At 37.3% G+C, this 18,603-nt stretch overlaps 1 protein-coding gene across 1 annotated transcript in view; it reads right to left on the bottom strand.

Moving 5' to 3' along the window:
• The window catches only part of MEST (mesoderm specific transcript), a 44,209-nt gene extending 26,497 nt beyond the window's left edge, over positions 1-17,712 (bottom strand). The window contains exons 1-2 of the mRNA XM_067747022.1: positions 17,493-17,712; positions 551-581 (exon numbers count right to left, since the gene is read on the bottom strand). Coding sequence (XP_067603123.1) covers positions 551-555 — 5 coding nt within the window. The 5' untranslated portion in view covers positions 556-581; positions 17,493-17,712. The remainder of the gene's footprint in view (positions 1-550; positions 582-17,492) is intronic.
• Positions 17,713-18,603: the final 891 nt, after the last annotated feature.

Below are 18,603 nucleotides of genomic sequence, written 5' to 3'. Positions count from 1 at the left end.
CCAGGCATAGGTGACTTCACTGGTGAATGCCACCAAACATTTCAGGAAGGAATAATCCCAATTTTACACAGTCTTCTAGAAATAAAAGAGGAGGGGACACTTCCCAAATCATTTTATAAGGCCAGCATTATTCTGTTCCCGAAACCAGACAAAGGCATTACAAGAAGAGAAAACTACAGACCAATATCCTCATGAACATAGATGCAGAAATCCTTAACAAATGTTTTGCAAATTAAATCTAGCAACATACAAATTGAATGACACATCATGACTAAATGGGGCTTATCCAAGGAATGTAAAATTGTTTCAGTATTCAAAAATCAATCAGTGTAATTCACCACATTAACAAACTAAAAAAGAAAAATCATCTCAATAGATGCAAAAAGCATTTGACAAAAGTCAAATCCATTTTTAATGAAAATTCTTGGCAAATTAGGAATAACGAAACTTCCTCAACACAATTAAGGACATCTATGAAAAACCTACAGCTGACATTATTCCTAATGCCTTCCTTCCTAATATAGGGAACAATGCAAGGATTTCTACTTACCACATTTCTGTTCAGCATTGTCCTGGAGGCCCTAGACAGTGGAATAATGCAAGAAAAAGAAATAAAAGTCATACGTATTGAAAAAGAATAAGTAAAACAAAATCTATTTATATACAACATGATTGTATATGTTGAAAATCCTAAAGAATCTACAGAAAAGTTACCAGAACCACGAAGTGAGTTTAGTAAGATTATAGAATACAAGGTTAATATACAAAATCAACTGTGTGTCTATTTACTAGCAATGAACAATTATAAAATGAATTTTTAAATACCATTTACAGTAACATCCAAAATTATGAACTACTTGGGGATAAATTAAATAAAACATTACAAGATTTGTACACTGAAAACATCACTGAGAAAAATTAAGGAAGATCTAAATAAGTGAAGTTATATCATGTTCATGGGTTAGAAGGCTCAATATTGTTAAAATAGCAATTCTCTCCAAACTGACCTACAGATTTGACACAATCACAAAAAAAAAGCCAAGCAGACTTTTTTTTTTTTGCTGTACGCGGGCCTCTCACCGCTGCGGCCCCTCCTGCTGCGGAGCACAGGCTCAGGACGCACAGGCCCAGCGGCCATGGCTCACGGACCCAGCCACTCCGCAGCATGTGGGATCATCCTGGACCGGGGCACGAACCCGTGTCCCCTGAATCGGCAGGCGGACCCTCAACCACCGCGCCACCAGGGAAGCCCCAAGCAGACTTTTTTGTAGAAAGTAACAGCTGATTGTAAAGTTTATGTGGAAATGCAAAAAGCGTAGAATAGCCAAAATGGTTTTTAAAATAGAGAACAAAGTTAGAGGACTTACACTACCTTATTTCAAGACTTACTATAAAACTATAGTAATCAAGACAAGGTGATGTAATTGTAAAAACAGACATGTAGAGCAATGTAACAGAATAGAGAGTCCATAAATAGACCCACATATGCATGGTAATTTGATTTTCAACAAAGGTGCCAAGGTAATTCAGTAGTGAAAAGATAATATTTTCAGAAAATAATACCAGAACAAGTGGATATCCATAGGCAGCACACACATATATACATACACACAAATGGGGGGGTGAACCTGGAATCTTACCTCACTCCATTTACAAAATTGAATTCAAAATAAATTATAGCCTACATAAAAAATGTATTCAAAATGGATTACAGATCTAAACATTATGAGAACTATAACCATAATAGTTCTAGAAGAAAACATGAGAGGAAAGTCTTAGTGGGCTTTGGTTAGGCAAATATTTCTCAACTAGGACATAAAAATATAAAACCTAACAGGAAAAATGATAAATTGGACTTCATCAAAATTAAAACCTTTTGTTCTCAAAAGACATTGTGATAAAAATGAAAAGGAAAGTGACACACTGAAAGCATTCACAATACATATAACTTATAAAGGACTTGTATACAACATATATAAGGATCCTGCAACTCAGTAAGAAGACAAACAGCCCAATTTTTAAATGAGCAAAAGATGCCAACAGACACTTCACCAGAGAAGACATATGAATGGAAAATAAGCACATTAAAAAATGCTTAACATCATTCATCATTAGTGAAATGCAAACTAAAATCACAGTGTAATTCTACTTCAGACCCAGTAAAGTGACTAAAATTAAAAAGACTAACAATCCAAGTGTTGACAAGGATGTGGAACAATTGAAACTCTCATACATTGCTGATGAGAATATGAAATTATATAACCTCTTTGGAAAACAGGCTGTTTCTTATAAAGCATACTTACTATATGGACTCAATTACTCTGATACTGGGTATTACCCAAGAGAAATGAAAATGTATGCTCACATAAAGACTTGTTGAATGTTCAGAGCAATTTTATTTATAACAGTCAAATCTAGAAAAACCCTTCAACTTGTAAATGGATAAATTATACAATATCCACTCAATTGAATGATACTCGGCAATAAAAGGAAACAAATTATTGATACATGCAGCAATGTGGGTGTTTCTTAAAGCATTCTAAGTGAAAGAAGCCAGACAAAAAAGACTACAAACTATATGATTTCATTTACATAAAACCCCCAAACTTTTGGGGGTGGTGGAGACATTCTCTATATCATGATTATGAATGTGGTGAAATGGCTAATATATACAATATACGGTTAACTCTTGAACAACATGGGAGTTAGAGGCACTGATCCTCTACTCAGTTAAAAGTCCAAGCATAGGAGCTTCCCTGGTGGCGCAGTGGTTGAGAATCCTCCTGCTGATGCAGGGGACATGGGTTCATGCCCCGATCCGGGAAGATCCCACATGCTGCAGAGCGGCTGGGCCCGTGAGCCATGGCCGCTGAGCCTGTGCTCCGCAACGGGAGAGGCCACAACAGTGAGAGGCCCGCGTACCGCAAAAAAAAAAAAAAAGTCCAAGCATAATTTACAGCCAGCCCTCCACATCCTTGATTCAACCAACCCCAGATCATGTAGTACTGTAGTACAAATTTAGTGAAAAAAATTTGCATATAAGTGGACCCATGCAGTTCAAACCCATGTTTTTCAAGGGTCAACTGTATACTTAAACTTATTAAATTTTATTGTATGTGAATTATACTTCAGTAAAGCTGATTTTTAAGGTGATGTAAAAATATTTAGTATAAGTTTAGAAAAAGTCTGGAAGAATGTACATTAAATTCTTAACAATGGAGAAGAAATTACAAAAGACTTTCAACTTCTATTTCACTTTGTTATATACTCTATAATGTTTTATCTTTTCCCAAAGAGACTTCTATATTAGTCAAGATTCTTATGATTGCTAGTGACAGAAACATAAACTAATTTAAGAAAAGGCAAAATTTATTGGTTTATTGTGTCACTAGTTCATTTATTTATTGTGTCATCTGGGGGTAGATTCAGACATAGCTGGATCTAGGTGCTCCACTGAAGTTTTTGAGAATGAAGCTTTCCTCATCTATTGGTTCTTCCTTCCCCTGCATTGGCTTCATTCTCAGACTGTCTCTCTCACTGTGAGGATGACACAGCAGCCTAATAGCTTAGCAACCCCAGAGGAAAAGTCACACCAGGAAAAGTCCTGAGCCAACTCTTAAAGATGCAGCTGGGACACATTTCCTTCCCTGAGCCCTGGCACCCTGATGGCAAGGCATGGGTAACAGGACCATGCATGGAGCTGAGCAAGGGCAGGGTGGTCTCAGCCCCATACTGAAGAGTGGTTCCCAAAAGGAGAGAAAAAAAAAAAAAGAGGGTCTGATATCAGAATAAAGGCAGCTTAGCAGGCATAAACAGCAGATGACTACTACAATATACTGCTTTTAGAATTAAGGAAAAAGTTATTTTGCTTTTAATCTTTGTAATAACAGAGCCCAAGGAAATATCTTCTGGTGCTTTTCTAACAGAGCATAGCATAAAGCCCACTGTTATGAACTGAATGTGTGTGTCCCCCCAAAATTCATATGTTGAAACCCTAACCCCCCATATGATGATATTAGGAGGTAGAGTCTTTGAGAGGTAGCTAGGTTTAGATGAGGTTATGAGGGTGGAGCCTCCATGATGGAATTAATTTCCTTCTAAGAAGAGAAAGAGACTAGAACACTCTCTCTCCACCATGTGAGGATACAGTGAGGAGGTGGCCATCTATAAGCCAAGAAGCAGGCCCTCACAGGACGCTGAATCTGCCAGCACCTTGATCTTGAACTTCCCAGCCTCCAGAACTGTAAGAAATAAACCTTCATTGTGTAAGTCATCCGTTCTATGGTAATTGTTATAGCAGCCCAAGCTGACTACATGACCCACATATCAGCCTTCTCTGATGGATTAGGGAGGAGTTAAGGAAGATGCCATCCAAGGGGAACCCTTTCCTTGCCAAAACAGAGGGTAATTTGTAGAATGGAGTAGAGGTAAGATAGGGCTTGGAGAAGATTTGTGTAATCCCTTGAGGGAAACGACATAGGTGGTTGACTAGAGATGAAAAAAAGGACTTCCAAGTAAAGCCAAGGGTGGCCATGTGACACACCATGTGGCCATTCTGGGATAGGGGGATGGCTGAAACGATCGTGATGTTGCTTCCATGTGCTACCTGGAATCAAGCTGCCGGATAACGATACTGCACTTCTGAAGTGTCAGGCCACTTGTGCTTGATGGTAAATAATTTTAAATACTTTTATATTAACACAAATAAGAATGAATTATGAAGTAGAATGCAAAAATTGCATGTGATTTTTAAGATAAAATACAAATTCCTTGCTTGCAATAACCCCTTCAGGCTGCCTCTCACTCTCTCCTTCATGTGAATTCAGGTTCCTCTGCCATTAGGAATTGTTTGGTGGAAAACTTTGAGAAGTATTTCTTTAAGGAATAAGGGCTGGGGATAAAGGATGTTCTTGGGGTTTTTACAGTGTCCAGACACTTTGCCAGAAGAAGAAACCAGGCAAGGATTCAGGAAGATTTGGGATTTTGAGGACAGGGCTAACATCTGGAGGGATTGGCAGAACCAATGCTAGTATATGCATAAGGGACTGAGGTTCAGGGCTGCTCACGTAAATCCTAAGAGCAGCTGCATTCCTGGGTAACATCTCATGTGGAAAGCATGGGATCCTGCCCTGGCTTAGGGTCTGGATTAGCATCTCTTTGAGGAGTAGGAATCTAGTGTTCTCGCAGAGGCACATCCATTTCTGGGGTCAGGGGAAGTTCATCTCTGAACAACAAGCTCTGGTGAGCAGCTTTTTGCCTCAGAATTGGTGGAGAAGAGAGATGGAGCCCAGAAGGTTTAGAGTTCACAGGTTTAATAAGATATGGGAGATCCACAAAGGGTCATAAAAATTAAAGGACATTTTAACACCACAAAAGTAAAAAGGACAAAATGGAAATGATAGCCCTTCTCCAGAAAAGGACCATTAGCTGGCACCTGGTCTTTTTTTTTTTTTTTTCATCACAAGGCAGAAGAAAAATTTTATCACAGATCACAGCATTCTGAGGAACTGAGAATACTGCAGTGAAGGACAGGATGGGTCCTTCCTTTTATGCACTCTGGGATGACTGAAAATTATCCCCAGGAGGACTTTATTTAAAAACAGAGGAATGAGCTAACACTACTGTAGTCATCATATTGCAATATTTAAATGTATCAAACCTACACTTTATACATCTTAAATTTAAACATTGCATAATGTTATATGTTAATTATATCTCAGAAAAAAAAAAAAAAGAAGACAGGGAGAAAGACAAGCTCATGGCAATTAGCAGGACATCTACAACCTGACCACAGGATAGCAAAGGACACTCCTGCTTCTGTCTCTCCTGGGTGGGGACCCTCGAAATCTTAATAAGTCTTGGCCATTATGGTGAATTTTAGAGGGCAAGGAACAGGGGAGGTGGAGCAGAATGAGAGAATTAAATTGGAAATATAGATTCTTGAACTGAGGTGGATGAAGAAATGAAATAATTATAAACCCAAAGGCCAAAAAAAGGAAAAAAACAATCAACCTGCACCTGGAGCATTAGGTTCTGGAAATCCAATTTGCACATAGAGAGTGGAGGGGCCTTCGCTGAGGGGGGTGTGCCAGGAGCTGAGGCCCCACTGGTGAGCAGAGGACCGTTGCCCTGGAGACAGTCTTAGCTTAGAAATGGCAAACAGGAAAATAACAGGGGCTTAAGGGAGAAAGAAGAAAAAAGGCACTGCCTGGGATGGTTGATATCTTAGAAACCAGACTATACTGCATGAAACAAATGTACTTAAAAGGATAAATACAGATTTAACTGCTTTGAATAATGAAGATAGGAAGAAGGAAGATATTTTAGTTGTTTCTGGGTTTGGATGGGCGATCAGACACTCAAGAGATTTAACAGAAGAAAAAAGAGAAATGTGTTAGAGCAGAAACTGAGATACACTTGACTATCTCCTAGCCTCTATTCTAGAATGTACTATTGAAATGTGCTTTCAGAGAGCTATTGATAGAGAAATAATAATAAAAATAAATCCAGGGAGCTTCCTTCTTGGTGCCCATGATAATAACTTGAGATGGCAGATTTAAGAGGGAGAAGTCCAGAGCTATTTAGCATAAAATTCAGAGGTAATAATTAGCTAGTTTCAAGGCAAGGCAATGATTGAGGGGAAATGGATTGGGCAACCATGGCCAGGAGATTTGGGGGTTAAGACTTGGTCAAAGTAGGTCTGGACACCCTCTTCAAAGTGGCTAAGGGTTTTGATACTGAAATAGGAACCCCGAGAGACTGGAGCTAGAGAAGGGACTTCCTGGAGCAGAAAAAGCCAGGAAGATCGGTCAAAGGGCTTGGAGTAAGGGACAACTGGGAGAACCAAGCCTGGGATGTGCACAGAGGACAGATGTGAAGCTAAAAACAATAGCCAATAACAAAGGAAAGAGGAAGAGGGACAGGTGGATAATATATTGCCTTGGGCAATTGCTGAGAATGGACTACAGCAGTGGTTCTCAGCGTGTAGTCCCCTGACCAGCACCATCAGCATCATCTGGAATTTGGTAAAACGCAAATGGTCCGTCCCCCTGAATCAGCAACCCTGGGGATAGGCTCAGCAGTCTGTGTTTCAGTAAGCCCTCGAAGTGAAAGCAATGCACTCTAAAGTTTGAGAACAACTCTACTGGAGCATCCCTGGCTTGCCTTTAATGGCTGCTTAGACCAACAAGCCAGGGAGCAGGGCTCCCTTAAACCTCTGGGTTGGCCTAGATGGGTGAATAAATGGTGAGACTCACTGAAGGGGAGCCACAAGAAGCCATGTCTGGGTTTGACACTGGTGTTGGACTGATAGGAGAAGTTCAAACAAAACTACACAGCTCATAGAAGAGAGGTAGACAGGGCTAGCCTAAGTAATAGGACTTTAGGAAGAATCAGAATTCACTGATAATTTCTCTTATCACAGAACTAGCTCTGGAAAATGACAGGTTTATAATAGAATTAGTGAACCCAATAACAGAAAACAAACAAAGGTGACCCTATGATCTGAATATTGAACAGGTATACAGGTTAGAAGGCCCCCAGGAAATGGAAGAAGTACATTTTCAGCTTGCGGAAATCAGGTAGTAAAGCAACAAGAAGCTTTAGACATCAGGAACCAAAAACATGCAGACATAACTGGATGGGGTCAGGGCACTAATGGAGAAGACTGTAAATGACTGTAATTTTCAGAGCTGTGAAGCCATAAATTGCTCTGGGAGGACTGCCTGCTATTAGTGTAGCACTCTCTGCTCTCAAGATGAAGCAGCTGGAGGCTGTGAAATTGGTTAAAATGATTCTCAGAAAAAGAAGGAAAATTGAATATGAAGGAAAAGAGGTCTTCTGCCACCCTCTCAAAAGAGATGGGGCCCAAAGCCCTGGATGTAGGGCCCTGGACCATCTTCAGAGGTGAAACTGTCTTCAAGTGTCTGCAATCCAAGGAAGGAGTTTTAAGGCTAAAAACTCAAGGGCACTAGAAAGTAAACTGACTGCAATTCTTGCTACCATTAAACTTTTGGTTTTATAGAGAGGCAATGGAAGGACCTCAGCCTGTGGGGGCAGAGACTATATACAGGATGTATAGAGGGAACAAAAACCGTTGCTTTGGTAATGGTGTTAGCGTTGAAAATGACAGACAGTAAACTAGGGATATAACAGGGGCTTAAGGGAAAGAGTGAAAAGACCTAGTACCGTCCCCAAGTTCTAACCCCATAAACTGCTGATGCCGCAATAGGAAATAAAAGCTAAGATACAGAGTCAAAATGAGGGAGGATCAAGGTACTAGGAAACCCAAGAATGAGAACTAGGCAAGTGGGTGAGCCAGAGATGGATGACTGCCAGAGACCAAGTCCACTTAAAAGCTTTCCTCAGGGCTTCCCTGGTGGCGCAGTGGTTGAGAGTCCGCCTGCCGATGCAGGGGATGTGGGTTCATGCCCCGGTCTGGGAAGCTCCCACATGCCGTGGAGCGGCTGGGCCCGTGAGCCATGACCGCTGAGCCTGCGGGTCCGGAGCCTGTGCTCCGCAACGGGAGAGACCATAGCAGTGAGAGGCCCGCGTACCGCAAAAAAAAAAAAAAAAAAAAAAGCTTTCCTCAGCCCTCTCTCTTTTTTGGGGGGTGAATTTTTAATAATTTTTTTGAGATATAACAGATATATAACAAATCACAAATATTTAAAATAATCTAGTTAGTGATTATGAACATTATCTGTCACCCCCAAATTTTCCTCCTGCTGTTTTGTGATGCATTTATTTTCTTTCCCTCACCTCCTATATACCCATCCCCAGGCAATCACTGATCCAGTTTCTGTCACTGTAGGTTAGTTAGACTTTTCTAGAATTTTATATAAATAAAATTGTGAGTATGTACTCTTTTTTGGATGATTTCTTTCACTCAACATAATGATTTTAAGATCTATCCATGTTTTTGTATTGTTACTTTGTTCCTTTTCAATGCTGAATAGTATCCCATAGTTATATGGAATCAACTATATAGCCATCAATTGTCTATTCATTTACTCATTTATCTAGTCATCTGTACATGGACATTTGAGTTGTTTCCATTTTGAGGTATTACAAATTAAGCTATTATGAACATTCACATACAAAGCTTTGTGTGGACATATTCCTCTTAAGTAAATTCAAATGATGTTTTATTTGATTGGGGTTTGATTTGCTAAACTTTTGTGAAAATTTTTGTGACTATATTCATGAAAGATACTGATATCCAGTCTTCTTTTCTTATAATGTCTTTGCCAGGTAACACTGGCCTAATAAGATGCATTAGGAAATGTCTTCCTCTTCCATTTTTGAAAAATTTTGTATAGAATTCGTATTTTTCTCCCTTAAATTGTTGGTAGAATTCCTCAATGAGGCTATTTGGCCTGGAGCGTTTTTGTTGGTCAGTTAGTTTGTTTTGCGGGGAAGGAAGATTTTTAAACCTACAAATTCTATTTCTTTAATAGATACAGAACTATTCAGGTTACCAATTTCTTCTTGAGAAAGATTTGGTAGTTTGAATCATTGTCAGATTTATTGGCATACATCTTTTCATAAATGTTATTATCTTTTTAATGTCTGTTAGAGCTGTAGTGTTATCCCTTCATTTATTCATGATATTGGTAATTTTTGTTCTCTTTTCTTTCTGATCAGTATGGCTACAGATTTATTTACTTTAAAGATGTTCCCAAAGATCCAGCTTTTAACTATCCCAAAGAAGGGGCTCTTAAGCAAGTTTCTAGGACCTTGAACCATTAATTAATCCCTTATCACAAAAGATTCTAGATCCACGTTTAAAGGCACCCACTTATTGATGCAACTAGAGTAACTCAGGTTGTCAAGGAATTATGCTAGAACATAAATTCACCATTCATCTCAGTACAGAGGTCCCCAGCAGGATCAATAGCACTAGCCCTCCTGATACCAAGAAATTCAATTTTTCATTGAGAGTCAAAAATCTACAGGTGTTCTTAGACCAGTGCTTGAGTTCACTGCATACTGATTTTCTAGGCATGTTGTTGCTCTCTGATGTCCCCTACTCCCCAGTAAGAACCAAATATTAGCACAGCTAACCAAGAAAAAAGAGAGAAGATAAAAATTACCAATATTAGGAATAAAAGAAGAGAGACCCCTTTGATATTAAAAAGATAATTAGGCAATTATCTTTTAAAAAGATAAAACAACTCTATGTCTCAAAATTCAAAAGGTTTGGTAAAGTGGACCAACTCCTTGAAAGACACACATTGCCAAAACTCACCACAGAAGGAATAGATAAGGATAATTCTGATAACCTTATATCTATTAAAGAAAATACATTTGTAGTTTAAAACTTGCCCCCGGGCTTCCCTGGTGGCGCAGTGGTTGAGAGTCCGCCTGCCGATGCAGGGGACACGGGTTCATGCCCTGGTCCAGGAAGATCCCACATGCTGTGGAGCAGCTGGGCCCGTGAGCCATGGCCGCTGAGCCTGAGCGTCCAGAGCCTGTGCTCCCCAACGGGAGAGGCCACAACAGTGAGAGGCCCGCGTACCGCAAAAAAACAAAACTAAACAAAAACTTGCCCCCAATTAAACCCTATAAAAGACAGTTTCAATGTGACTTCTACTAAATATTTAAAGAAGAAATAACACTATAACTATGCATACTATCTTACACAAAATAAAAAAGGAAGGAACATTTCCCAACTTATTTTATGAGACCAGCATTATCCTAAATACAAAAATCAGACAAAGACTGATTTCAAGAAAAGAAAACTATAAACTAATATCTCTCATGAATTAGATACAAAGTGTTAGCAAACTGAACCCACCAATAGAGAAAAAGGAAAATACATATGACTAAGTGGGGTTCATATTAGGAACACAAGACTGGACCAACACTTAAAAGTCATCACTATAATAGTAGCTATAATTATTAATACTATATTATATACTTGAAAGTAGATCTTAAATGTTATCACCACACACACAAACAATTATGATTATGTGATGGGATAGAGATATTAACTAACATTATTGTGTTAGTTAATAACTTAACTAACCTTATTGTGGTAATCATTTTATAATATATACATGTATCTAATCATCACACTGTACACCTTAAATTTACATATGTTATATGTAAATAGTATCTCAATACAGGTGGGAAGAAAATAAATCAATATAATTCACCATATTAATAGACTAAATGATAAAAATAATATGACCATATCAGTAGGTGCAGAAAAAGCTTTTGACAATATTCAACATTGATTCATGATAAAAGTTCTCAGGAAACTAGAAATGGAAGGGAACTTCTTTAACCTAATAAATGGTACCTGCAAAAACTCATACAGGTAACATTATACTTAATGACAAGAGATTGAATGCTTTCTTTCATAAGATTTGGAACAAGGCAAAGATGTCCTCTTTACCTCTCCTGTTCAACATTGTACTTGAGTTCCTAGCTAGTGCAATAAGGTAAGAAAAAGAAATGTATACAGATTAGAGAGAAATAAACAAACTAGTCATAGGCAACATGATTATATATCCAGAAAATCCCACAGAATCTACAAAAAAAACCTCTAAACTAAAAATTGAGTTTAACAACATTGCAAGATACAAGCTTAGCATACAGAAGCCAGTTGTATTCCTATGTACAAGCAATGAACAATTGGAACCTGAAATTAAAACAAAACAATACTATTGACAATAGCACCACCCTCAAAAAGGACTTAGGTATAAATCTAATAAAATACGTACAAGATCTGTATGTGGAAAACTAAAAAACATTTATGAAAGATATAAAGAAGATCTAAATAAATGGAAAGATGTACCATGCTTGTGAGCTGGAAGACTCAATATTGCTAAGATGTTAATTCCATCAAATATGGTCTACAGATTCAGTGCAGTCCCAAACAAAATCCCAGTCAACTTTTTTGTAGATTTTTATAAGCTTATTCTAAAATTCACATGGAAAGGCAAAGAAATTAGAATAGCCAAACAATTTTGGGGGAAAAAAAATGTTACCTGATTTTAAGACTTACTATTACTATAATACTATAGTAATCATAATAATAATTATAGATATAGATTAACTGGGATGTTGGGGGAATCCCAGGATGGAATGTAAACTGTGACAAATAAGTTTAACTGTATTACATATGTATGCCATAACCACATTTAAGGGTGTAGGGAGAAAAGGAGCTGACCTTAAGTAACTTTGGAAACTGCATTTCGACTAGAAGCTTTAAGGCTAAAGACAAAAGAAACTATGCATAAAAACTGAATTTTACCTGGTAAATTTGTTTCTCATTGGAGTACAGGTTCACAACTCTAAAATTGCTTTACATGTATATCGAAGATGAACAACTAAGTAAATGGATGGTGGATGGTGGGAATCAGGTTCCTCACTATGACAAGGGAAGTTACAGAGAAGAAAGGAAAGTTAAAATGAAACTTACAGTGCTGGTTTTGAAGGCAGAGGCAGCAATATGAGCTCATGTATGTATTATATATATGAACTCATCTGTGCTTTTATATATATGTATGTATATATATACACATATACACACATGCAGAAACAATCATAGATATACTTGTATTTATTAGTTAGTATACATAAATAAATTATGCAGCTCTGTCTGCTGAGAGGACCAAAAAGCATCCTAGTAGTAATGAATAAACCCAGTGCTGAGATTTTAGTTTCCATGTACCATTTTCGAAGTAAAATAAAACAAAACAGGCATCTTTGAGAAATGATTGAATTCTAAGATTGGGGTGAAGAAAATACAAGAAAGCAATATCTTGAAGTAACAGAAAGTAAGAAAATTCTCAAAAAAATAAAATGATGGGGGGCCTAACAAAGGGACATAGGAACCAACCTGAAAGTGTTCCCAACTGCCAAAATCTGAAACAATTTGAACAACAAAATAATAACAGTATTGGATTATAACCCAAGGCAAATATACATGAGTCCATACTGATATAAATAAAATATTGAATGAATGAAATAAAATGAAAGTGACAAGACACTTCCAAATACATTTATTAATTGCCTATGCCACTCCAGCAGGTGAAATTTAATTTCTTCCTTTCTTGACGTTCCAACTCATTTCAAAATAATAGAGTATGGAAAGGGAGAAATGTTAACTATATCATGAAGAAACTTGGCAAATACCACCTTAACCAAGTGATCAAGGCTAACACCACCAGTGATATCATGTGGACATCGTGTACCTCCTGATACGATGGGATGAGAAGGGCACTTCACTTCTGTGGTCTTCCTTCAAAAACCCACAACTTCAGTCTAACTATGAACAAAAACCTCCAAATATAGAACATTGAATAAAATACCTGACTAGTACCCTTCAAACTGTCAAGGTCATAAAACACAAGGAAAGACTGAGCAACTATCACAGACCCAAGGAATCTAAGGATACATGATTACTAAGTGCAGTGTGGCATCCTGGATAGGATGTTGGAACAGAAAGAGGATATTAATGGAAAAAGTCCTAAAATTTAGTTAATAAAGATATATCAATGTTGGTTTCTTAGTTTTGACAAATGTATGATGTTAAAAATAGAAGAAATGGTGAGGGACTTATGAGAATTCTCTGTTATCTTTGCAACTATTCTATAAATCTAAAGTTATTCCAAAATATAAAGGTTTTTTTTTCTAATGAAGGTGACATAACCCATTTCCAGACAAACACAAAGCTGAAATAATTTGTCTCCAACACTACTATACTACAAGAAATGTTAATGAAATTTCTCAATCTGAAGGAAAATAATACCTGAAGGAAAATGATTTCTTCTTGAAGGAGGAAACCTCAGATCTACACACACACACAGAGGAATCAGAAATGGCAAGTATGTGGGTTAAAAAAAATTAATTTTCTCACTTTTGTAATTTCTTTAAAGCATATTTGACTGTTTAAACTAAACTATTACCAATGTATTGTGGGATTTATATATGTAGAAGTGAAATATATGACAACAAGAGTGCAAATGACAGTAGGGGTATGTAGAAGTATATAGTTTCACACTTAATATTAAATATAATACTATTTGAAGGTGCAGTGTAACAAGTTAAAGACGGATATTATAAGACATAGGACAATCACAGAAAACAAAGAGGCATAACCAGTAATGCATTAGAGGAAATAAAATGAAACACTAAAAAATATGCAATTAGGGCAAAAGAAGGCAGAAAAAGAGAACAAAAATCAGATGAAAGAAATAGAAAAGTAGTAGCAAGATGGTAGACATAAGCCAGACAATATATGTAATTAAATTAAATGTAAATACTCAATTATAAGGCAGAGCTTGTCAGAGTGAATAACAGAGCAAGGCCTAACTATCTGATGACTACAAGAAATGACTTGATATACAAAGAAATAGTTAGACTAAAATAAAAAGATGGAGAAATATAACATACAAACACTAATCTTAAGAAATCTGGAGCATCTATATAAATATCAGAGAAAGTAGACTTTAGAATAAGGAATATTGCTAAGAGATAAAGAAGGACCATACCGGTTTCCTGTTGCTGCATAACAAATTACCACAAGCCTGGCAGCTTAAAACAATACCCATGTATTAGTTCACATTTTGTACATTAGAAGCCAAGCATGGCATGGCTGGCTTCTCTAGTCAAGATATCACAAGGCTCAAATTGGCCAGGTTGAGTTTTCATCTGGAAGCTCTGGGGGAAAAAAAATCTGCTTTCAAGTTCACTCTTGTAGTTGGAAGAATTGAGTTCCTTGTGGTTGTATAACTAAGTTCCCCGTTTCTTTGCTGTCAGCCAGGGTCTCACTCAGCTCCTAGAGGATACCGTCATTCCTTGATATGTGGTACCCTCCATCTTCAAGCCAGTGAAGGGCACTGAATCCTTCTCATGCTGCAAATTTCAGACTCCTCTTTTGTGGCCAGCAGGAGAAAACTTTGTTTTTTGTGTTACTAGGTCAGTCTTACCCAGATAATCTCCCAGTCTCAGGTCAATAGTGCCAATAAAACCTAACCCACGGAGTAAAACCCATCACATCAACAGCCCTGGAGATTATTCAGGTTATATATACCAGAGGGGAAGGAAATTTTGTGGGTCATCTTAGACTTCTTCCTGTCATAAGGACATTTCATAATGATAAAATAATCAAGTCACCTGGACATAGTAAGACTAAATATGTTTGCATCTAACAACAGAGCTTTAAGATATATGAGAGAAAAACTAATGGAACTAAAAAAAATTATACAAATTCACAATTGTGGTTATGAATTCAGCCTTCCTTTCTCAATGATTAATAGAGCAAAAGGACAGAAAATTAGTTAAGATACAGAAGACTTGAACAACACTATTAACCAAGTTGACCCAATTGACATTTGCAGAGCACTACTTCCAATGATTTTAGAAAAGCTATTCTTTTCAAGTTCATGTGGTATAGTCACCACAATAAACTATATGTTGGGCCATAGAATAAGTTTCACCAAATGTAAAAGGATGGAAATTATAGAGCGTATTCTCTGACTGCAAAGGCGTTAAATTAGAACTCAATAAAACCCCTATTATAGCAACTCCACCACAACATGGAGACTCTCCAACTTGATGTTTGGATGTCAGTATGACAGTGATCCTTTGGTATGGTCAAAGAAATAATTACTCACATAGTGTAGAAGTCCCAAGGTGAGTGGTGGGGAGGATTGCTCTCTCTGAGTGAAAATCCAGAACAGAGAGAAAGAATGGATAGTGAGTGTGCAATATTTCATAAAGGGAAATACCTGTCAGTGTAAAGTTTGAAAGAGGTTCCACCTGGCATGAAAAGAGGCAAAGAGGCAGCAAGAGGTCACCTGTGCTTGTGGGCCTTGGGCGTGAGTGAGCTTTATCAGGATGCTACAGGAGGCAACAAACACAGGCAAGCAATAAGGCTGAAAGATGTCTAACATTAAATCAAATGTCAGTTGGAGTTTGTTTCTTTCATACGGTTATCATGACCCCAAAGAGAAGGAAATTAAACAACAAACGTAAATGATTCTTGGATTGAAGATGCAATCACAGGGAAAATGAGTAAATATTTTGAACTGAATGATAACGAAAATACAACATATTACTCAGGCAGTGCTTATAGGAAAACTTTTACCTTATCAGAAAAAGAAAGATTTGAAATCAATGACCTAAGCTTCCACTTTAAGAAACTGGAACGAGAAGCGCAAAGCAAGCCCGTGACCATAAAAGAAAAGAAATAATAAAGATAAGAGCAGAAATTAACAAATGAGAAAAGAGATAGATAATGGAAAAATTAACAAAGTAAAAAGTGCTTCTTGGAAAGGATAAATAAAACTGAGAAGCCCTTAGCTAAACTGATCCAGGGATAAAGAACACAAATCACCAATATCAGGAATGAAAAGGTGTTATCACCACAGATCTAAAGATGTTAAAAGGATAATAATATTTTGAATAATTTTATGCCAATAAATTTGACAACCAAGATGAAATGAGGAAAAACCTTGAAAAATACTCTTTATAATAATAATTGATACCCCAAAAGGCAAGTATTCACAACACATATATCAGACAAAGGACTTGAATCCAGAATATATCTATAGATCTCTTACAACTTATTAGTAAGAAGACAAACTATCCAATTTAAAAATGGGCAAAGGATTTGAAGGGATTTTTACAAAATAAGATAATTAGTCAATAAGCACATGAAAAGATATACAAAAAGTTAGCCATCAGGGAAATGCAAACTAAAACTACAATAATTTACAACTACACACTCAGTAGAATGATTAAAAATTTTTAAAGTGACAATTCTAAGTGTTGGAGAAGTTGTGGAGAAACTGGAACTCATATATTGTGGGCGACAAGGTAGAATGGTATAACCATTTTGGAAAACAGTTTGGCAATTCCTTATGAAGTTAAACATACACTTACCATATGAACCAGCAATTCTACACCTGTTTACCGAAGAGAAGACTTATACATGAATATTGATAGCAGTTTTTTCATAATAAAGCCAGATATTTGCCCCAGACAAGGAGAATTCCTGTCTCATGCTCCTCTCCTCCAAAAATTTAAGAAGCTACTGAAATATGCTGCCTGCTCTCAAACCAGAGGCATCCAAAATCACCACAGCCAGATTTTGCATTTAACAGCCACCCTAAATCCCAGGAACCTGCTCTCACTAATCTCTAGGCAACAGGACTCAGCTTCTGTTCTTCCAAACCTGATTACTTACCTAAGTTCCTATAGCCAATGTGAATCTCTTTCCCTGCACTTTCAAAGAAGCTTCAGCAAAGCCCCAACACCAAGAAGACCATTACAGCAGGATTTCCTTCACCAGATAACTCAGCACCACAAATGCCAACTCAAGAGCCCATGTGGCTATTCTAACCAGTAGTAAATGGGAAATGCCTGCAAGAGTCTGGAGATGGGCCCAAATTACCGTTAGTCAAAGCAGTTGGGAGGAGCATCTAATGATTGCTTTGTAGTAACTCAGGAGGAATCAGTTTGAATCAAGAACTCACCCAAGATGGCGATCCAAGAAATACTTGAGAAACTGTGGTGGAAACCTCTGTGAATTTGTTGGAGAGTCATGCTCAGGACTTTCAACTGTTCATCCCCAGGTCCATTCTTGGTACTAGACTGGCACCCCATGTGTTCTCTTCTTGCAGCAGTTCCTGAGTCATCCGCTGGCTTCCTCACCTCCTGCTGCTGTCAATAACTAGAGTGGTCATGAAGTTTATCATCCAAACTGGGACACCTGAGAATGTAAAGTGCATGTTATTAATTATTACAGTTTGATAACAGGTTTAAACTGGGACTATCCCAGGAAAACCAGGACATACAGTCACTCTAATGATGACTCCTCTGCCCCAAGGAGTTCTCTCTCAAAATTAACTGAAGAGTCACAGTCACCACACCATTCTCTTTGCTGCCCCCACAAAAATGCAAGTAGACTTTTCATTTTAAAGATTTTATTTCTAGTCATTAGAGGTAAATTGACAATGATAACTAATAAGAGAAAATTAAAAGAATATAAAGTACCTAATTTATGGTCCCTAAATAGCCAAATACACTGAGATGGCAACTAAAATTTCATGGACTTTAGTTTTAGATTTTATTTCCTTTTCTTTATGTAAATGACCACCAATTATTGCAGACACATCACATGTGTATTGTGAAAAATAAGAAAATGTTGACAAACCAAAACTACAAAATAAAACACCTTCACCTAGAAATTACTACTACTGAGTGATGTTAGCAAAAATAGTGGGCTAAGAACCTCAAAATTCTCTCCTCCACAAAAACAATGAAAAACTAGCAAAAATAATCAGAATCAACTTTTTCAGAACTCTGGAAAATAAACAAAAGGTTACAGTAATCCAAAAAGTATTTATTAAAAAAAAAGCTGAATCTCAGTAAGAACTGAGATTTGTATGATAATTTGTATAATAATTTAATTTGCCATATTCCCATGCACTTCTTTCCAGCTCCATAGTTGTCTTGGAAACCAATAGCCCACAATTACAGTGAAAACCAGCAGCCTGGCAGTTATCAGAGGGGCAGAATGGAGTTGGAGCTCCTTCAAAGCTCATTCATAAAGAACTGTCATTATTTGACCTATCTGGTGGTTCC

Source organism: Pseudorca crassidens, chromosome 8, assembly GCF_039906515.1.
Source record: "Pseudorca crassidens isolate mPseCra1 chromosome 8, mPseCra1.hap1, whole genome shotgun sequence".
Lineage (NCBI taxonomy): Eukaryota > Metazoa > Chordata > Mammalia > Artiodactyla > Delphinidae > Pseudorca > Pseudorca crassidens.
Note: the sequence above shows the minus strand (reverse complement) of the source record. Positions and strands in the feature narration are given on the sequence as shown.